This window comes from Bombina bombina, chromosome 6, assembly GCF_027579735.1.
Source record: "Bombina bombina isolate aBomBom1 chromosome 6, aBomBom1.pri, whole genome shotgun sequence".
In the NCBI taxonomy this organism is placed as follows: domain Eukaryota; kingdom Metazoa; phylum Chordata; class Amphibia; order Anura; family Bombinatoridae; genus Bombina; species Bombina bombina.
Window position 1 is genome coordinate 1,037,781,897 of NC_069504.1, and position 17,929 is coordinate 1,037,799,825.

Genomic DNA, 17,929 nt, shown 5'->3' on the forward strand with positions numbered 1-17,929 from the left:
CCTTTTTGTACAAATTCAGTTCTTAGAAACCATATCTTTCAGTAAGCATCGTTCTGATCCTTCTTGGAATCTAAAGTTTCAGGTGGCAGTATCCTGCTTCCAGTTTTTTCAGTAGTTCCCGGGTCTCTGCTTTTCTGGATTTCTTCCTTCACCTGCTAATAGACTTTTAGAGATTTTCTCATGTCTTTTCGATCCTCAGAGTTGGATCTAGACCTGAGTTGCTGGTGGGGACACCAGGGTGTATCTGGATGCTGTTTTGTCTTAGGGACAGGGATTTTTATCGACGCTGCCTAGCAGGTTGAAGGCTTAGCGTTGAATCCTGCTGTGGCAACTTTCTTTTAATCCTGAGATCTTGCGATTTTGCCATCAGATTATGCCCTCCAGCCCCCTTCTGGTCTTTGTTGACGTGGGGGTGGAGAGTGATAGACACAGCCTGGTGATTCTGTCTTTACAGTCTTACATGAAATATCGGTGGGGAAAATTAATTCCCAGTGTTCCGTTCAGATCTCCCTGTTCTGAGAATTTTTTCTCTTAAGTTCTCCCGGGGCAGTTTTGACCTTGTCACTTCCTTGTCCGTGGGGAGGGTGTGTGAGGTCCGTGGGTTGGGAGTTTCCTTCTGATTATTCCTTTGATTCCTCAGCGAGCATTCTGTTTGGAGGATTTGGTCTTGTGGGTTCGTACCAGTTAGGACCTCTCAGTGGGTTGACCTTCTATTGAAGGAGTTCCTCCTGCTATTTGGGAGGGTCTCGTATTTGGTGGTGGGTGAAAGCCCACAACGGTCATTGCTAGCGACCCTCTCTATGAGCGTACACTTTAGGATCGGATGTCCCCTACCATTATTCCCTGCTTGTATGTTGGTATCTAATGGGGAGGACGATCAAGATTTTAAGGCGTCTGTTTTAGCTCCACCGCTTCTGTAGCTGAAGGTGGGTTTGATCCCAGATGGGGCTCCGGCCTTTTCATCCAGAATATGCTAGTCATATAGAATTCTTTAGAGGTTTCTTTTAACCTTCTCTTTCAGCCATGTCACGATTGTTGTGGATGGTTCGATCCTAGCAGGAGCAGCGTCTGTGAGACGGTTGGCTCCGTTTATATCTACAAGTTATATTGCAGTTTAGGGGCTTCGCCTCCATGGACCTTGTGGAATGAACGCTTAGTCTTAGCCATGAGAGGCTTTTCTGAAAGGATGGTTGATACTCTCGTTTTAGCTCATAAGCCGGTGTATCGTTGCATCTATCAAAAGGGGGTGCCGGACCTACTTTTTCTGGTATGGAGAACGGGGATGCCCCTGGCATAAGGCCAGGTTTTATAGGATCCTTCTGAAGGGCCTTTTCTGTGGCTCCCTTAGGGGACAGATTTCGGCCCTATGGGTTTTACTGCTCGAGAGGCTCTCAGAGCTTCCAGATATCCAGTTTTTGGTTCAGGCTTTGACTAGATCAGACCTGGGTTTAGATTAAGTGCTCCTCTTGGGAGCTTACATCTTGTTCTAAGTTTTGCAGACGGCTCCGTTTGGGCCTAGGCTTGGTGTTGACATTAAGATTTTCTGTCTTGGAAGGTTCTTTTTCTACTGTCTATTGCTTCGGCGCGCACAGTTCTGAGATGGCTTCCTTGCATTGTGAGTTTCCTTACCTAGTTTTTTTATGTGGCTAAGGCTGTTCTTCGTACTGGGTTAGGTTTTCTTCCTTGGTTGTTTCAGATTGCAACATTAATCAGGAGATTGTGGTTCCTTCCTTGTGTTCTAATCCATGTCTTCGAAGGAGCGGTTATTTCGTAACTTGGATGTGGTTCGGGCCTTGAAGTTCTATCTTCAGGCTACAAGGGTGTTTCGTCAGACTTTTTCCTTGTTTATGTCTATTCTGGGAAGCGCAAGGGACGGGTTGCCTCGTCCACTTCTTTGTTTTCTGGTTGAGGAGTTTTTCTCGCTTAGCTTATGAGTCGGCAGGACACAAGCCTCCTCAGAGGATGAAGGCTCATTCAACCAGAGCTGTGGTTTCCCTTTTGGGTCTTTTGAGAATGAGACCTCTATGGATTAGATTGTAGGGTGTCTACCTGGACTTCATTACATACTTTTTCAAGATTTAATATATTTTACATTTTTGCTTCGCAAGAAGCAGCTTTTGGGAGAAGGGTTTTGCAGGCTGTGGTGCCCTCAGAACAGGGTCCGCCTCTTTTTTTTACCCTCCCGTTTTTCATTCAGTGTCCTCTAGAGCTTGGGTATATGTTTCCCACATGTAAGGAATGAAAGTGGGCTCTCCTCATATTAAGAAGGAAAACATAAATTATGCTTACCAGATAATTTCCTTTCCTTCTGTATGAGGAGAGTCCACGGTCCCCCGCCCAAATTCTTCATTCGACGGACTTAAATTTGATTTTGTTCTTCTGGCACCATTTATACCCTGTTATTTCTTCTACTGTTCCTTGTTCCCTCGGCAGAATGACTGGGGGATGAGGGAAGTGGGGGAGGTATTTAAGCCTTTGGCTGGGGTGTCTTTGCCTCCTCCTTGTGGCCAGATTCTGTATTCCCACAAGTAAGGAATGAAGCCGTGGACTCTCCTCATACAGAAGGAAAGGAAATTATCTGGTAAGCATAATTTGTTTTTTAAAAATTTTAGGTTTCTCACCGAAATTACTTACAAGCAACTACTGCAGTCATAAGACAAATGGTTGTAAAAGATTATCTGGGGTCCCCTTTGTTAAGAAACATCAGACATGCATGGCTTTGCCATTTCTTTTGGGAACTATTAGGCTGCTAGTTTTAGCTGATAAGTACACTAGTCTGCCAGTAACAAATTAAACTTACTGTTTTATTTTATATTTATTTTTTCTGTAGTGTAGGGGAATACCCTTGCCCTCTCCCCTCCAAGATCACTTTTTTCTCTAGTGTAGGGTCCTATCCTTCTCTCCATTCAAGATCATTTTCTATAGTGTAGGGAACCCAGCTCCCTCCTCTTCCCTCCCACCAGCACCAACAGAGAATTGTTAGAGAGTTTCAGATCAGTGCTCCCTTACCCTATCCATTTTTTTAGAAAAGCAAAACACTTTAATGCATTTTGAAATACCCTTTAGATGGAACAGAGAAAAAAACACCCTGCTATCAATGTCATTATCGTGTGAGTGAACATTTTATATCACATTAGCATATCTGTGGATCATGTAAATTACTTCCAGATATCTCATCTGTATTAATAATGTGCCAAGCGTAAGAATTGTATATTTAAAAGATGGCAATGACCTGTGAACCAGTGTAAGGAGGCTTTCACTATGAGCAAAGATAGTTATAAGTAATCAGGTTACAGTTGTAGGAAAGAGCCCAAGAAAATTGCACCTTTTTAAATGTATATCAGTGATATGAGTCATTCAGATGTACTTGAATAACCTCTTGGCTTTCAGAGGGCAGCAGCAAATTATTTCATTGCTTTTGAATATGCTACAGTTAGTTTTTAGGGACTTTGATATCACTGTGTTCCTACTGACTCCAGAAGTCTGTTAATTTTAATTTGTCTCATTCTCTCTCCTCCTTCCAGTCCTTGCTGTTGCTGGCGTACCTCATACGGAACGGATCGGAGCGGGTTGTCACCAGCGCCCGGGAGCACATTTATGACTTACGATCCTTGGAAAATTACCACTTTGTAGGTGAGTATTGATATAAAAAACTGAGAGGGGGAAATGGTGGGGGAGCAAATTAAAGCAGTTGTCTGCCTTGTCACTCACCCGAACATCTTCACAGGCTGCAGAGGCCTAATTGGGCCCGAGCTGCTGCAGGCTGTGTGAAGAACAGATTCCAAGACACGGGGCCCTAGAGTATTAATTAGTGAAGAGAAGAACTTTTGCCGAAAGGAGAAACCTAATAACAACACAAGCAGCACAACACGACCGGCCACGGTTTATGTTAAAATATGCACCAGAGGCCGGTCCCCTGTGGCGGCAGAAAGAAAGGGAAAACTTTAATTATATACAGAGAAAAAAGGTTGGCCCTCCAACACATGCGCAACTGTTTGATGCAGGGTTTATTCTTTCTGTCTACCCCTCTAGCCTATGCCAAATAATATTTACAGTGCAAAGGAAAGCTATGGTATGTTTTGAATGCATTAAAATTAGAAGAAAATGGATATTGAAGCAGTAGATGCAATGTTATTAATATATTAAGTAGCAGTGGCTTTCAGAGACAGGTTATCAGCAATTAATAGCTGCTGAAGCGATGCGTTTGTGGCCTGCCCAGTAAAATGTGTTAATTTGCAGCTCTTTGAGCTTAGTTTAGCTTGTTGTTTAACAGGGGTGAGAGCACTGTTGCATTAATCAGCAGGAGACATCAGTTTTTGTAATTGTTGCCCTCCGCTTTCTTGCACAGTATTTTGCACTGTCACAATCCATTCTCACTCTCAAGAGTTTCACCTTCTCAAGGCAAGCCTGCTCAATCTGCTGAACTCATCTATAGGATTTTCATTTGAGCCAAGATTATTTTTCTCTTCCTCAATATCATTTCAGTATGAGCTCCAACCAGCACAGAGGTAACTGGTACTGACAGTTGTAGGTATAACATTTAAAGTATGTTCTTTTAATTGAAGCACACATTTACAATTTTTTAGGTTTAAATTAATAAGGTTAGGGATCTCTCTAATATTTCCATATAGAAAAGTTTGTATTTTCATCATGCCTTCTATGCACTATTAACATGATATAGAGAAACATAATTTGTTTTAAGAGAGCAGCCATGAAGAATCCATGTTTGTCCCTAGGTGAGATTTTGCTCATTGGCTGATAAGAGTAACTCCCACACCTATGTTAGTGAACTCGGACAGAAACATGGTTTTGTTTGTAATACAGTTTTTTAACATTCCTTTTTTAGATCCAACAGATAAGGAAAACATTACTCTAACCAATATCCGGCAAAGTCAGATCAGTCTAATGTCTTGCCCTCCTGCACATACAATAAAATGCAGACATTATAAATTCAGAGTATTGCTTAGTGATACAAAGGTTAACACGTTTTCTTGTTTGTCTTTTTAAAATATCCAGATGAAAACGGGAAGGACCAGGGCATTAATATCCGACAGAAAGTGAAGGAAATGGTAGAATTTGTCCAAGATGATGATCGTCTGCGAGAGGAACGGAAGAAAGCCAAAAAAAACAAGGATAAATATATCGGGGTGTCTTCGGACAGCACTGGGGGGTTTAGATACAGTGAGTAACTGTGTGTGTGCTGCACGTAGCGATTGGCGGTGGGCCCCATGGTGATTATAGCCTGGCATTGTGGACATACTGCAATAATATGTTCAAGCTATTTATATTATTTTGGAGTCAGTGGTAATAGGAATATAGTTTCAAAGTAATTATGTAAGACCATTATCTTGAAGTGTGCAATAGTGTCACTGCTAATGTAAGCTGATAAAAAGGCCTATTTAGGGTGTGTGCCTCCTACTTAAATGTTTGCCTCCTGTGACCTTTAAAGTTATAGTAAATCCTAGCATTTGTGAAACACTAGGATTTACCATTGCAACAAATAATGGGGACTTTCTGTTATGAAGTATAAAATACTTCATACTGAAAGTTCCTTTATTTGTCTGCAGCATTCGCAGCTCTAAACGCCTGAGGCCGCCCACAGCAGAACGCTATTTTGTCAATGAGGTGCTATTTCCACCTCTTAGCCAATAGACGTGCTGGCCAGCTGGCATCATACCGGATAGCTAGCACGCTATTGGCTAAGATCATCTCACTGCAAAATAGGGTTCTGCCGTGGGAGGCCTGAGGTGTTCAGTGCAGACAAATAAAGAAACTTTCAACATGAAGTATTTTATACTTCATGACTGAAAGTCCCCTTTATTTGTTGCAATGGTAAATCCTAGCATTTCACAAACCATCACTTTAAGAACTGACAGTAAGTACAGTGGGGATAAAGGGGACGTCTCCCTTATAACATCGATTTCATCAGAGAAAACAATTGAATAACTGTAGTATGTGGGATCATTTTTCTTCCATCTAGTTTGCTTTTTATTATTTGGAAACATTTGTTTTATTTGTTTGTTTTTGTTTGATCTCACATTTACACGGTTACCCTGTAACTGTGAAATGTCTCCCTACTCAAACAGGATTAGGAATAATTATGAATAAACTATTTCTTCAGAATCCACATATAAACACATTCCAAGTCCAGAAAAGTTTTCCTTGTACTACTTTTCATGTTTACTGGATCATTTCCTTTATAATATTTCAGATAACTTAAAACAAATTGAAAAACAACAAGCTTGTTTGTCAGATTTAATTTAATTGATTACAGTGTGAAATGTATTTGTGCTAATCTGGGTATATGGCTATGGCCCAGATATTCTTTTGGCTCTGGCTTGTCTTTGCAGTATGTCCCTTGAGCTTACGCTATTTCGCTTTGCTGCCTTTGACCTCTCCTCGCTGCTTGTGCAGCATGGATACAGGTCACTGCATCTGCACCTTTCTGTGTTGCTTCCTTTGTCACTCTGACCTCCTACCAATCAGATCTGGATGTGACAGGTGACATCTTATGTGTTTTGTGTTCTTGCAGTTACAGGAGGTACAGGGACAGGTAGATAAAGTAAAATATTTGTCACTTGCCAATAGTTATACTGATACTGATTTAAATTGTATTACATGTATTTGGTTTAATTCCTTTGTGTATTTCTGAATTCTGATTCTTTCTCCAGCACCCCTGGTTTTGGTTTAACTTCCGCTGCCTTTTATCTAAATGTTTTAGATATGTCCCAGAGAGAGGTTTTATTTATATGGTATAATAGTTTTTTTATATGGTATTCCAGCAAAATTTCCTTCACTTAAAGGGACATGAAAACTATTTTTATTTTTTTATGATTCAGATAGAGCATGCAATTTTATACTTCTGTAGTCTTATTTGTTTCATTCTCTTTGTATCCTTTTTTGAAAAGCATACATATGTAGGCTAAGAAGCTGCTGGTTGGTGTCGGCACATATGACTCTCTTCATTGACTTACCTGAAGTATTCAGCTAGCTCCTCCCAGTATCAAATTGGAAGGTTATGCCCCTATCTGAATCATGAAAGAAAGCATTTGTGTTTAATGTCCCTTTCTCCAACATAGGTGTGTCCGGTCCACGGCGTCATCCTTACTTGTGGGATATTCTCTTCCCCAACAGGAAATGGCAAAGAGCCCAGCAAAGCTGGTCACATGATCCCTCCTAGGCTCCGCCTTCCCCAGTCATTCTCTTTGCCGTTGTACAGGCAACATCTCCACGGAGATGGCTTAGAGTTTTTTGGTGTTTAACTGTAGTTTTTATTATTCAATCAAGAGTTTGTTATTTTAAAATAGTGCTGGTATGTACTATTTACTCTGAAACAGAAAGGTGATGAAGATTTCTGTTTGTAAGAGGGAAATGATTTTAGCAACCGTTACTAAAATCGATGGCTGTTTCCACACAGGACTGTTGAGAGGAATTAACTTCAGTTGGGGGAAACAGTGAGCAGACTTTTGCTGCTTGAGGTATGACACATTTCTAACAAGACGATGTAATGCTGGAAGCTGTCATTTTCCCTATGGGATCCGGTAAGCCATTTTTATTACATAAGAAAAAAAGGGCTTCACAAGGGCTTTTAAGACTGTAGACATTTTCTGGGCTAAAACGATTGATATATAAGCATATTTTAATACTTCATAGCTTTGAGAAATTATTTTATTCTTGGGAATTATGTAAAATAACCGGCAGGCACTGTATTGGACACCTTATTCTCTAGGGGCTTTCCCTAATCATAGGCAGAGCCTCATTTTCGCGCCTCTATTGCGCACTTGTTTTTGGGAAGCATGACATGCAGATGCATGTGTGAGGAGCTCTGATACATAGAAAAGACTTTCTGAAGGCGTCATTTGGTATCGTATTCCCCTTTGGGCTTGGTTGGGTCTCAGCAAAGCAGATACCAGGGACTGTAAAGGGGTTAAATATAAAAACGGCTCCGGTTCCGTTATTTTAAGAGTTAAAGCTTTCAAATCTGGTGTGCAATACTTTTAAGGCTTTAAGACAATGTGGTGAAATTTTGGTGAATTTTGAACAATTCCTTCATACTTTTTCACATTTGCAGTAATAAAGTGTGTTCAGTTTAAAATTTAAAGTGACAGTAACGGTTTTATTTTAAAACGTTTTTTGTACTTTGTTATCAAGTTTATGCCTGTTTAACATGTCTGAACTACCAGATAGACTGTGTTCTGTATGTGGGGAAGCCAAGGTTCCTTCTCATTTAAATAGATGTGATTTATGTGACACAAAATTTAGAGAAAATGATGCCCAAGATGATTCCTCAAGTGAGGGGAGTAAGCATGGTACTGCATCATCCCCTCCTTCGTCTACACCAGTCTTGCCCACACAGGAGGCCCCTAGTACATCTAGTGCGCCAATACTCCTTACTATGCAACAATTAACGGCTGTAATGGATAATTCTATCAAAAACATTTTAGCCAAAATGCCCACTTATCAGCGAAAGCGCGACTGCTCTGTTTTAGAAAATACTGAAGAGCATGAGGACGCTGATGATATTGGTTCTGAAGTGCCCCTACACCAGTCTGAGGGGGCCAGGGAGGTTTTGTCTGAGGGAGAAATTTCAGATTCAGGGAAAATTTCTCAACAAGCTGAACCTGATGTGATTACATTCAAATTTAAATTGGAACATCTCCGCGCCCTGCTTAAGGAGGTGTTATCTACTCTGGATGATTGTGAGAATTTGGTCATTCCAGAGAAATTATGTAAAATGGACAAGTTCCTAGAGGTCCCGGGGCCCCCCGAAGCTTTTCCTATACCCAAGCGGGTGGCGGACATTGTAAACAAAGAATGGGAAAGGCCCGGCATACCTTTCGTCCCTCCCCCTATATTTAAGAAATTGTTTCCTATGGTCGACCCCAGAAAGGACTTATGGCAGACAGTCCCCAAGGTCGAGGGGGCGGTTTCTACTCTAAACAAACGCACCACTATACCCATAGAAGATAGTTGTGCTTTCAAAGATCCTATGGATAAAAAATTAGAGGGTTTGCTTAAAAAGATGTTTGTTCAGCAAGGTTACCTTCTACAACCAATTTCATGCATTGTTCCTGTCACTACAGCAGCGTGTTTCTGGTTCGATGAACTAGAAAAGGCGCTCAATAAAGATTCTTCTTATGAGGAGATTTTGGACAGAATTCATGCTCTCAAATTGGCTAACTCTTTCACCCTAGACGCCACTTTGCAATTGGCTAGATTAGCGGCGAAAAAATCTGGGTTTGCTATTGTGGCGCGCAGAGCGCTTTGGCTAAAATCTTGGTCAGCGGATGCGTCTTCCAAGAACAAATTGCTTAACATTCCTTTCAAGGGGAAAACGCTGTTTGGCCCTGACTTGAAAGAGATTATTTCTGATATCACTGGGGGCAAGGGCCACGCCCTTCCTCAGGATAGGTCTTTCAAGGCCAAAAATAAACCTAATTTTCGTCCCTTTCGCAGAAACGGACCAGCCCCAAGTGCTACGTCCTCTAAGCAAGAGGGTAATACTTCTCAAGCCAAGCCAGCCTGGAGGCCAATGCAAGGCTGGAACAAAGGTAAGCAGGCCAAGAAACCTGCCACTGCTACCAAGACAGCATGAGATGTTGGCCCCCGATTCGGGACCGGATCTGGTGGGGGGCAGACTCTCTCTCTTCGCTCAGGCTTGGGCAAGAGATGTTCTGGATCCTTGGGCGCTGGAAATAGTCTCCCAAGGTTATCTTCTGGAATTCAAGGGGCTTCCCCCAAGGGGGAGGTTCCACAGGTCTCAATTGTCTTCAGACCACATAAAAAAACAGGCATTCTTACATTGTGTAGAAGACCTGTTAAAAATGGGAGTGATTCATCCTGTTCCATTAGGAGAACAAGGGATGGGGTTCTACTCCAATCTGTTTGTAGTTCCCAAAAAAGAGGGAACATTCAGACCAATCTTAGATCTCAAGATCCTAAACAAGTTTCTCAAGGTTCCATCGTTCAAAATGGAAACCATTCGAACAATTCTTCCTTCCATCCAGGAAGGTCAATTCATGACCACGGTGGATTTAAAGGATGCGTATCTACATATTCCTATCCACAAGGAACATCATCGGTTCCTAAGGTTCGCATTTCTGGACAAGCATTACCAGTTTGTGGCACTTCCGTTCGGATTAGCCACTGCTCCAAGAATTTTCACAAAGGTACTAGGGTCCCTTCTAGCGGTGCTAAGACCAAGGGGCATTGCAGTAGTACCTTACTTGGACGACATTCTGATTCAAGCGTCGTCCCTTCCACAAGCAAAGGCTCACACGGACATTGTCCTGGCCTTTCTCAGATCTCACGGGTGGAAAGTGAACGTAGAAAAAAGTTCTCTATCTCCGTCAACAAGGGTTCCCTTCTTGGGAACAATAATAGACTCCTTAGAAATGAGGATTTTTCTGACAGAGGCCAGAAAATCAAAACTTCTAAACTCTTGTCAAATACTTCATTCTGTTCCTCTTCCTTCCATAGCGCAGTGCATGGAAGTAATAGGTTTGATGGTAGCGGCAATGGACATAGTTCCTTTTGCGCGAATTCATCTAAGACCATTACAACTGTGCATGCTCAGTCAGTGGAATGGGGATTATACAGACTTGTCTCCGACGATACAAGTAGATCAGAGGACCAGAGATTCACTCCGTTGGTGGCTGTCCCTGGACAACCTGTCACAGGGGATGAGCTTCCGCAGACCAGAGTGGGTCATTATCACGACCGACGCCAGTCTGGTGGGCTGGGGCGCGGTCTGGGGACCCCTGAAAGCTCAGGGTCTTTGGTCTCGGGAAGAATCTCTTCTCCCGATAAATATTCTGGAACTGAGAGCGATATTCAATGCTCTCAAGGCTTGGCCTCAGCTAGCAAAGGCCAAATTCATACGGTTTCAATCAGACAACATGACGACTGTTGCGTACATCAACCATCAGGGGGGAACAAGGAGTTCCCTGGCGATGGAAGAAGTGACCAAAATCATTCAATGGGCGGAGGATCACTCCTGCCACTTGTCTGCAATCCACATCCCAGGAGTGGAAAATTGGGAAGCGGATTTTCTGAGTCGTCAGACATTTCATCCGGGGGAGTGGGAACTCCATCCGGAAATCTTTGCCCAAATTACTCAGTTGTGGGGCATTCCAGACATGGATCTGATGGCCTCTCGTCAGAACTTCAAGGTTCCTTGCTAGTAGATGCACTAGTAGCACCTTGGACCTTCAAACTAGCTTATGTATTCCCGCCGTTTCCTCTCATCCCCAGGCTGGTAGCCAGGATCAATCAGGAGAGGGCATCGGTGATCTTGATAGCTCCTGCGTGGCCATGCAGGACTTGGTATGCAGACCTGGTGAATATGTCATCGGCTCCACCATGGAAGCTACCTTTGAGACGGGACCTTCTTGTTCAAGGTCCGTTCGAACATCCGAATCTGGTCTCACTCCAACTGACTGCTTGGAGATTGAACGCTTGATCTTATCAAAGCGAGGGTTCTCAGATTCTGTCATTGATACTCTTGTTCAGGCCAGAAAGCCTGTAACTAGAAAAATCTACCACAAAATATGGAAAAAATATATCTGTTGGTGTGAATCTAAAGGATTCCCTTGGGACAAGATAAAAATTCCTAAGATTCTATCCTTTCTTCAAGAAGGTTTGGAGAAAGGATTATCTGCAAGTTCTTTGAAGGGACAGATTTCTGCCTTGTCTGTGTTACTTCACAAAAAGCTGGCAGCTGTGCCAGATGTTCAAGCCTTTGTTCAGGCTCTGGTTAGAATCAAGCCTGTTTACAAACCTTTGACTCCTCCTTGGAGTCTCAATTTAGTTCTTTCAGTTCTTCAGGGGGTTCCGTTTGAACCCTTACATTCCGTTGATATTAAGTTATTATCTTGGAAAGTTTTGTTTTTGGTTGCAATTTCTTCTGCTAGAAGAGTTTCAGAATTATCTGCTCTGCAGTGTTCTCCTCCTTATCTGGTGTTCCATGCAGATAAGGTGGTTTTGCGTACTAAACCTGGTTTTCTTCCGAAAGTTGTTTCTAACAAAAACATTAACCAGGAGATAGTCGTGCCTTCTTTGTGTCCGAATCCAGTTTCAAAGAAGGAACGTTTGTTGCACAATTTGGATGTAGTTCGTGCTCTAAAATTCTATTTAGATGCTACAAAGGATTTTAGACAAACACCTTCCTTGTTTGTTGTTTATTCTGGTAAAAGGAGAGGTCAAAAAGCAACTTCTACCTCTCTCTCTTTTTGGCTTAAAAGCATCATCAGATTGGCTTACGAGACTGCCGGACGGCAGCCTCCTGAAAGAATCACAGCTCATTCCACTAGGGCTGTGGCTTCCACATGGGCCTTCAAGAACGAGGCTTCTGTTGATCAGATATGCAAGGCAGCGACTTGGTCTTCACTGCACACTTTTACTAAATTTTACAAATTTGATACTTTTGCTTCTTCTGAGGCTATTTTTGGGAGAAAGGTTTTGCAAGCCGTGGTGCCTTCCATCTAGGTGACCTGATTTGCTCCCTCCCTTCATCCGTGTCCTAAAGCTTTGGTATTGGTTCCCACAAGTAAGGATGACGCCGTGGACCGGACACACCTATGTTGGAGAAAACAGAATTTATGTTTACCTGATAAATTACTTTCTCCAACGGTGTGTCCGGTCCACGGCCCGCCCTGGTTTTTTAATCAGGTCTGATAATTTATTTTCTTTAACTACAGTCACCACGGTATCATATGATTTCTCCTATGCAAATATTCCTCCTTTACCTTCGGTCGAATGACTGGGGAAGGCGGAGCCTAGGAGGGATCATGTGACCAGCTTTGCTGGGCTCTTTGCCATTTCCTGTTGGGGAAGAGAATATCCCACAAGTAAGGATGACGCCGTGGACCGGACACACCGTTGGAGAAAGTAATTTATCAGGTAAACATAAATTCTGTTTTTAATAAATTTATTCCGACATACTCTGCTATGCCAATGAGGAAAAAACAAAAACTTTGAGTTAAAGGTGCATTAAATTCAATTTCTCTTGTTAAGTGTGTTCTGTCCACGGGTCATCCATTACTTATGGGATATGTTCTCCTTCCCAACAGGAAGTTGCAAGAGGATCACCCAAGCAGAGCTGCTATATAGCTCCTCCCCTCACATGTCATATCCAGTCATTCTCTTGCAACCCTCAACAAAGAAGGAGGTCGCGAGAGGAGCTGGAGTTTTTACTTAACTATTCTTCAATCAAAAGTTTATTTTAAATGGCACCGGAGTGTGCTGTTTTTCTATCTCAGGCAGTATTTGGAAGAAGAAACTGCCTGCGTTTTTTTTCTATGATCTTAGCAGGCGTAACTAAGATCCACTGGCTGTTCTCGACATTCTGAGGAGTGGGGTAACTTCAGAAACTGGGAATAGCATGCGGGGTCCTCCGCAAATGAGGTATGTGCAGTACATTATTTTCTGGGAATGGAATTGACTAAGAAAATACTGCTGTTACCGTATGATGTAAGTACAGCCTTAAATGCAGTAGTGGCAACTGGTATCAGGCTGATAAATGTATGTGCAGTCAAGTTATTTTCTAGGGACTAGAATTTGACTGAGAAAATACTGTTAAAACTGAAATAATACTTAAGCCTTATCTGCAGAGGTAGCGACTGGTAGCAGGCTTAGTGATAACTTTGCATGACATTGGAAAATGTTATTTTTTAATAAAACGTTTACTGGCATGTTATTCGTTTTTGTGAGGTACTTTGGTGATAAATCTCTTTGGGCATGATTTTTTTTCCACATGGCTGACATATATTTTCTGCATGGAAACCGTTATATCAGGGCTCCCACTGTTGTGATAGGAGTGGGAGGGACCTTGTTTTAGCGCCTTGTTGCGCAGTTATAATTCTAGCACAGTCTTCCTGCTTCTTCCTCCTTGATCCAGGACGTCTCAAGAGAGCACAGGGGTCTGCAAAATTCATTTTTGAGGGAGGTAATCAGTCACAGCAGATCTGTGACAGTGTGCTTGACTGTGATTAAAAGCGTTAAATCTTAATTGATATCCGTTTTATCCGTTTTGGGTATTGAGGGGTTAATCATCCTTTTGCTAATGGGTGCAATCCTCTGCTAATATTACACTTCTTGTTAAGAATTGTTTAATTATATCTGTATTTTAAAGCGCTGCAGCGTTTTTTATATTGCTTGTAAACTTATTGAAAGTGATTTCAAAGCTTGCTAGTTTCATTGCTAAGTCTGTTTAAACATGTCTGATTTAGAGGAAACTGTTTGTTCATCATGTTCAAAAGCCAATGTGGAGCCCAATAGAACGATGTGTACCAATTGTATTGATATTGCTTTGAATAACAGTCAATCTGTACCGATAGAGAAACTATCACCAGACAACGAGGGGGAAGTTATGCCGCCTAACTCTCCTCACGTGTCAGTACCTGCGTCTCCCGCTCGGGAGATGCGTAGAATTGAGACGCCTAGTACATCTAGGCCCTTACAAATCACTTTACATGATATGGCTAATGTTATGAAAGAAGTATTATATAATATGCCCGAATTGAGGGGCAAGCGCGATAGCTCTGGGTTAAGGACAGAGCGTGCTGATGACACGAGAGCCATGTCTGATACTGCGTCACAATTTGCAGAACATGACGGTGAGCTTCATTCTGTCGGTGACGGTTCTGATCCGGGGAGACCGGATTCAGAAATTTAAAATTTTAAATTTAAGCTTGAGAACCTCCGTGTGTTACTAGGCGAGGTATTAGCGGCTCTGAATGATTGCGACACGGTGGCAATCCCAGAGAAATTATGTAGGTTGGATAGATACTATGCGGTACCGGTGTGTACTGACGTCTTTCCTATACCAAAAAAGACTTACAGAAATTATTAGTAAGGAGTGGGATAGACCCGGTGTGCCTTTTTCCCCTCCCCCGATATTCAGAATAATGTTTCCTATAGACGCCACCACACGAGACTTATGGCAGACGGTCCCTAAGGTGGAGGGAGCAGTTTCTACTTTAGCCAAGCGTACCACTATCCCGGTGGAGGATAGCTGTGCTTTCTCAGATCCAATGGATAAAAAGTTAGAGGGTTATCTTAAGAAAATGTTTGTTCAACAGGGTTTTATTTTGCAGCCTCTTGCATGCATTGCGCCTGTCACGGCTGCAGCGGCATTCTGGTTTGAGTCTCTGGAAGAGGCGATTCGCACAGAACCATTGGATGAGGCTTTGCGCAAAGTTAGAACCCTTAAGCAAGCTAATGCGTTTGTTTCAGATGCCGTAGTACATCTAACCAAACTTACGGCTAAAAATTCCGGATTCGCCATACAGGCGCGCAGAGCGCTCTGGCTTAAATCCTGGTCAGCGGATGTAACTTCCAAGTCTAAGCTACTTAACATTCCTTTCAAAGGGCAGACCTTATTCGGGCCCGGCTTGAAGGAAATTATTGCTGACATTACGGGAGGTAAGGGCCACGCCCTTCCTCAGGACAGGGCCAAACCAAAGGCCAAACAGTCTAATTTTCGTGCCTTTCGGAACTTCAAGGCAGGAGCAGCATCAACTTCCTCCGCTCCAAAACAGGAAGGAACTACTGCTCGTTACAGACAGGGTTGGAAAGGCAACCAGTCATGGAACAAGGGCAAGCAGTCCAGAAAGCCTACTTCCGCCCCTAAGACAGCATGAAGACAGAGCCCCCTACCCGGAGACGGATTTAGTGGGGGGCAGACTTTCTCTCTTCGCCCAGGCTTGGGCAAGAGATGTGCAGGATCCCTGGACGTTGAAGATTATATCTCAGGGATACCTTCTGGATTTCAAAACCTCTCCTCCACAAGGGAGGTTCCATCTTTCGAGGTTATCAAAAAACCTAGTAAAGAGAGAGGCATTTCTACAATGTGTACAAGACCTCTTAATCATGGGAGTGATCCACTCAGTTCCGCGATCGGAACAGGGACAAGGATTTTACTCAAATCTATTTGTGGTTCCCAAAAAAGAGGGAACCTTCAGGCCAATCTTGGACTTAAAGATCTTAAACAAATTCCTAAGGGTACCATCGTTCAAGATGGAAACCATTCGAACCATCCTACCCATGATCCAGGAGGGTCAATATATGACCACAGTGGACTTAAAGGATGCTTACCTTCACATACCGATTCACAAAGATCATTATCGGTACCTAAGGTTTGCCTTTCTAGACAGGCATTACCAGTTTGTGGCTCTTCCCTTCGGGTTAGCCACGGCCCCGAGAATTTTTACGAAGGTTCTGGGCTCACTTCTGGCTGTACTAAGACCACGAGGCATAGCGGTGGCTCCGTACCTAGACGACATTCTGATACAAGCGTCAAGTTTTCAGAATGCAAAGTCTCATACAGAGATAGTTCTTGCATTTCTGAGGTCGCATGGGTGGAAAGTGAACGTGGAAAAGAGTTCTCTGTTACCACTCACAAGGGTTCCTTTTCTAGGGACTCTTATAGATTCTGTAGAGATGAAGATTTACCTGACTGAGTCCAGGTTATCAAAGATTCTCAATGCTTGCCGTGTCCTTCATTCCATTCCAAGCCCATCAGTAGCTCAGTGCATGGAGGTAATCGGCTTAATGGTCGCGGCAATGGACATAGTGCCATTTGCGCGCCTGCATCTCAGACCGCTGCAACTATGCATGCTCAGTCAATGGAACGGGGATTACTTAGATCTGTCCCCTTTGCTAAATCTGGACCAGGAGACCAAAGATTCTCTTCTCTGGTGGTTGTCACCGGTTCATCTGTCCAAAGGAATGACCTTTCGCAGACCAGATTGGACGATTGTAACAACGGATGCCAGCCTTCTAGGCTGGGGAGCAGTCTGGAATTCCCTGAAGGCTCAGGGTTAGTGGACTCAGGAGGAGAAACTCCTTCCAATAAACATTCTAGAATTAAGAGCAATATTCAATGCTCTTCTAGCTTGGCCTCAGTTAGCAAGACTGAGGTTCATCAGATTTCAGTCGGACAATATCACGACTGTGGCTTACATCAATCATCAAGGGGGAACCAGGAGTTCCCTAGCGATGTTGGAAGTCTCGAAGATAATTCGCTGGGCAGAGTCTCACTCTTGCCACCTGTTAGCGATTTACATCCCAGGCGTAGAGAACTGGGAGGCGGATTTCCTAAGTCGCCAGACTTTTCATCCGGGAGAGTGGGAACTTCACCCGGAGGTATTTGCTCAACTGATTCGTCGTTGGGGCAAACCGGATATGGATCTCATGGCATCTCGCCAGAACGCGAAACTTCCTTGTTACGGATCCAGGTCCAGGGACCCGGGAGCGGTGCTGGTAGATGCATTAGCAGCCCCTTGGGTTTTCAACATAGCTTATGTGTTTCCACCATTTCCGTTGCTACCTCGACTGATTGCCAGGATCAAACAGGAGAGGGCATCGGTAATTCTGATAGCGCCTGCGTGGCCACGCAGGACCTGGTATGCAGACCTAGTGGACATGTCGTCCTGTCCACCATGGTCTCTTCCTCTGAGGCAGGACCTTCTAATTCAGGGTCCTTTCAACCATCCAAACCTAATTTCTCTGAGGCTGACTGCCTGGAAATTGAACGCTTGATTCTATCTAAGCGGGGGTTTTCGGATTCGGTTATTGATACATTAATACAGGCTCGGAAACCTGTAACCAGAAAAATTTACCATAAGATATGGCGTAAATATTTATATTGGTGCGAATCCAAGAGTTACTCATGGAGTAAAGTTAGGATTCCTAGGATATTGGCTTTTCTACAAGAGGGTTTAGAAAAAGGTTTGTCCGCTAGTTCGCTAAAGGGACAGATTTCAGCTCTGTCTATTCTTTTACACAAACGTCTGGCAGAGAATCCAGACGTCCAGGCCTTTTGTCAGGCTTTGGCTAGAATTTCTTAAAGTTCTTCAGGGTGTTCCGTTTGAACCCCTTCATTCCATTGATATTAAGCTTTTATCTTGGAAAGTTTTGTTTTTGATGG

General features: G+C 43.1%; 1 protein-coding gene across 4 annotated transcripts in view; it reads left to right on the forward strand.

Moving 5' to 3' along the window:
- The window catches only part of CLINT1 (clathrin interactor 1), a 283,297-nt gene that overhangs the window by 187,400 nt on the left and 77,968 nt on the right, over positions 1-17,929 (forward strand). For all 4 annotated transcript variants that reach the window (XM_053718783.1, XM_053718785.1, XM_053718782.1 and 1 more), the window contains exons 4-5: positions 3,525-3,633; positions 5,017-5,181. In XM_053718783.1, the coding sequence (XP_053574758.1) occupies positions 3,525-3,633; positions 5,017-5,181 (274 nt within the window). The remainder of the gene's footprint in view (positions 1-3,524; positions 3,634-5,016; positions 5,182-17,929) is intronic.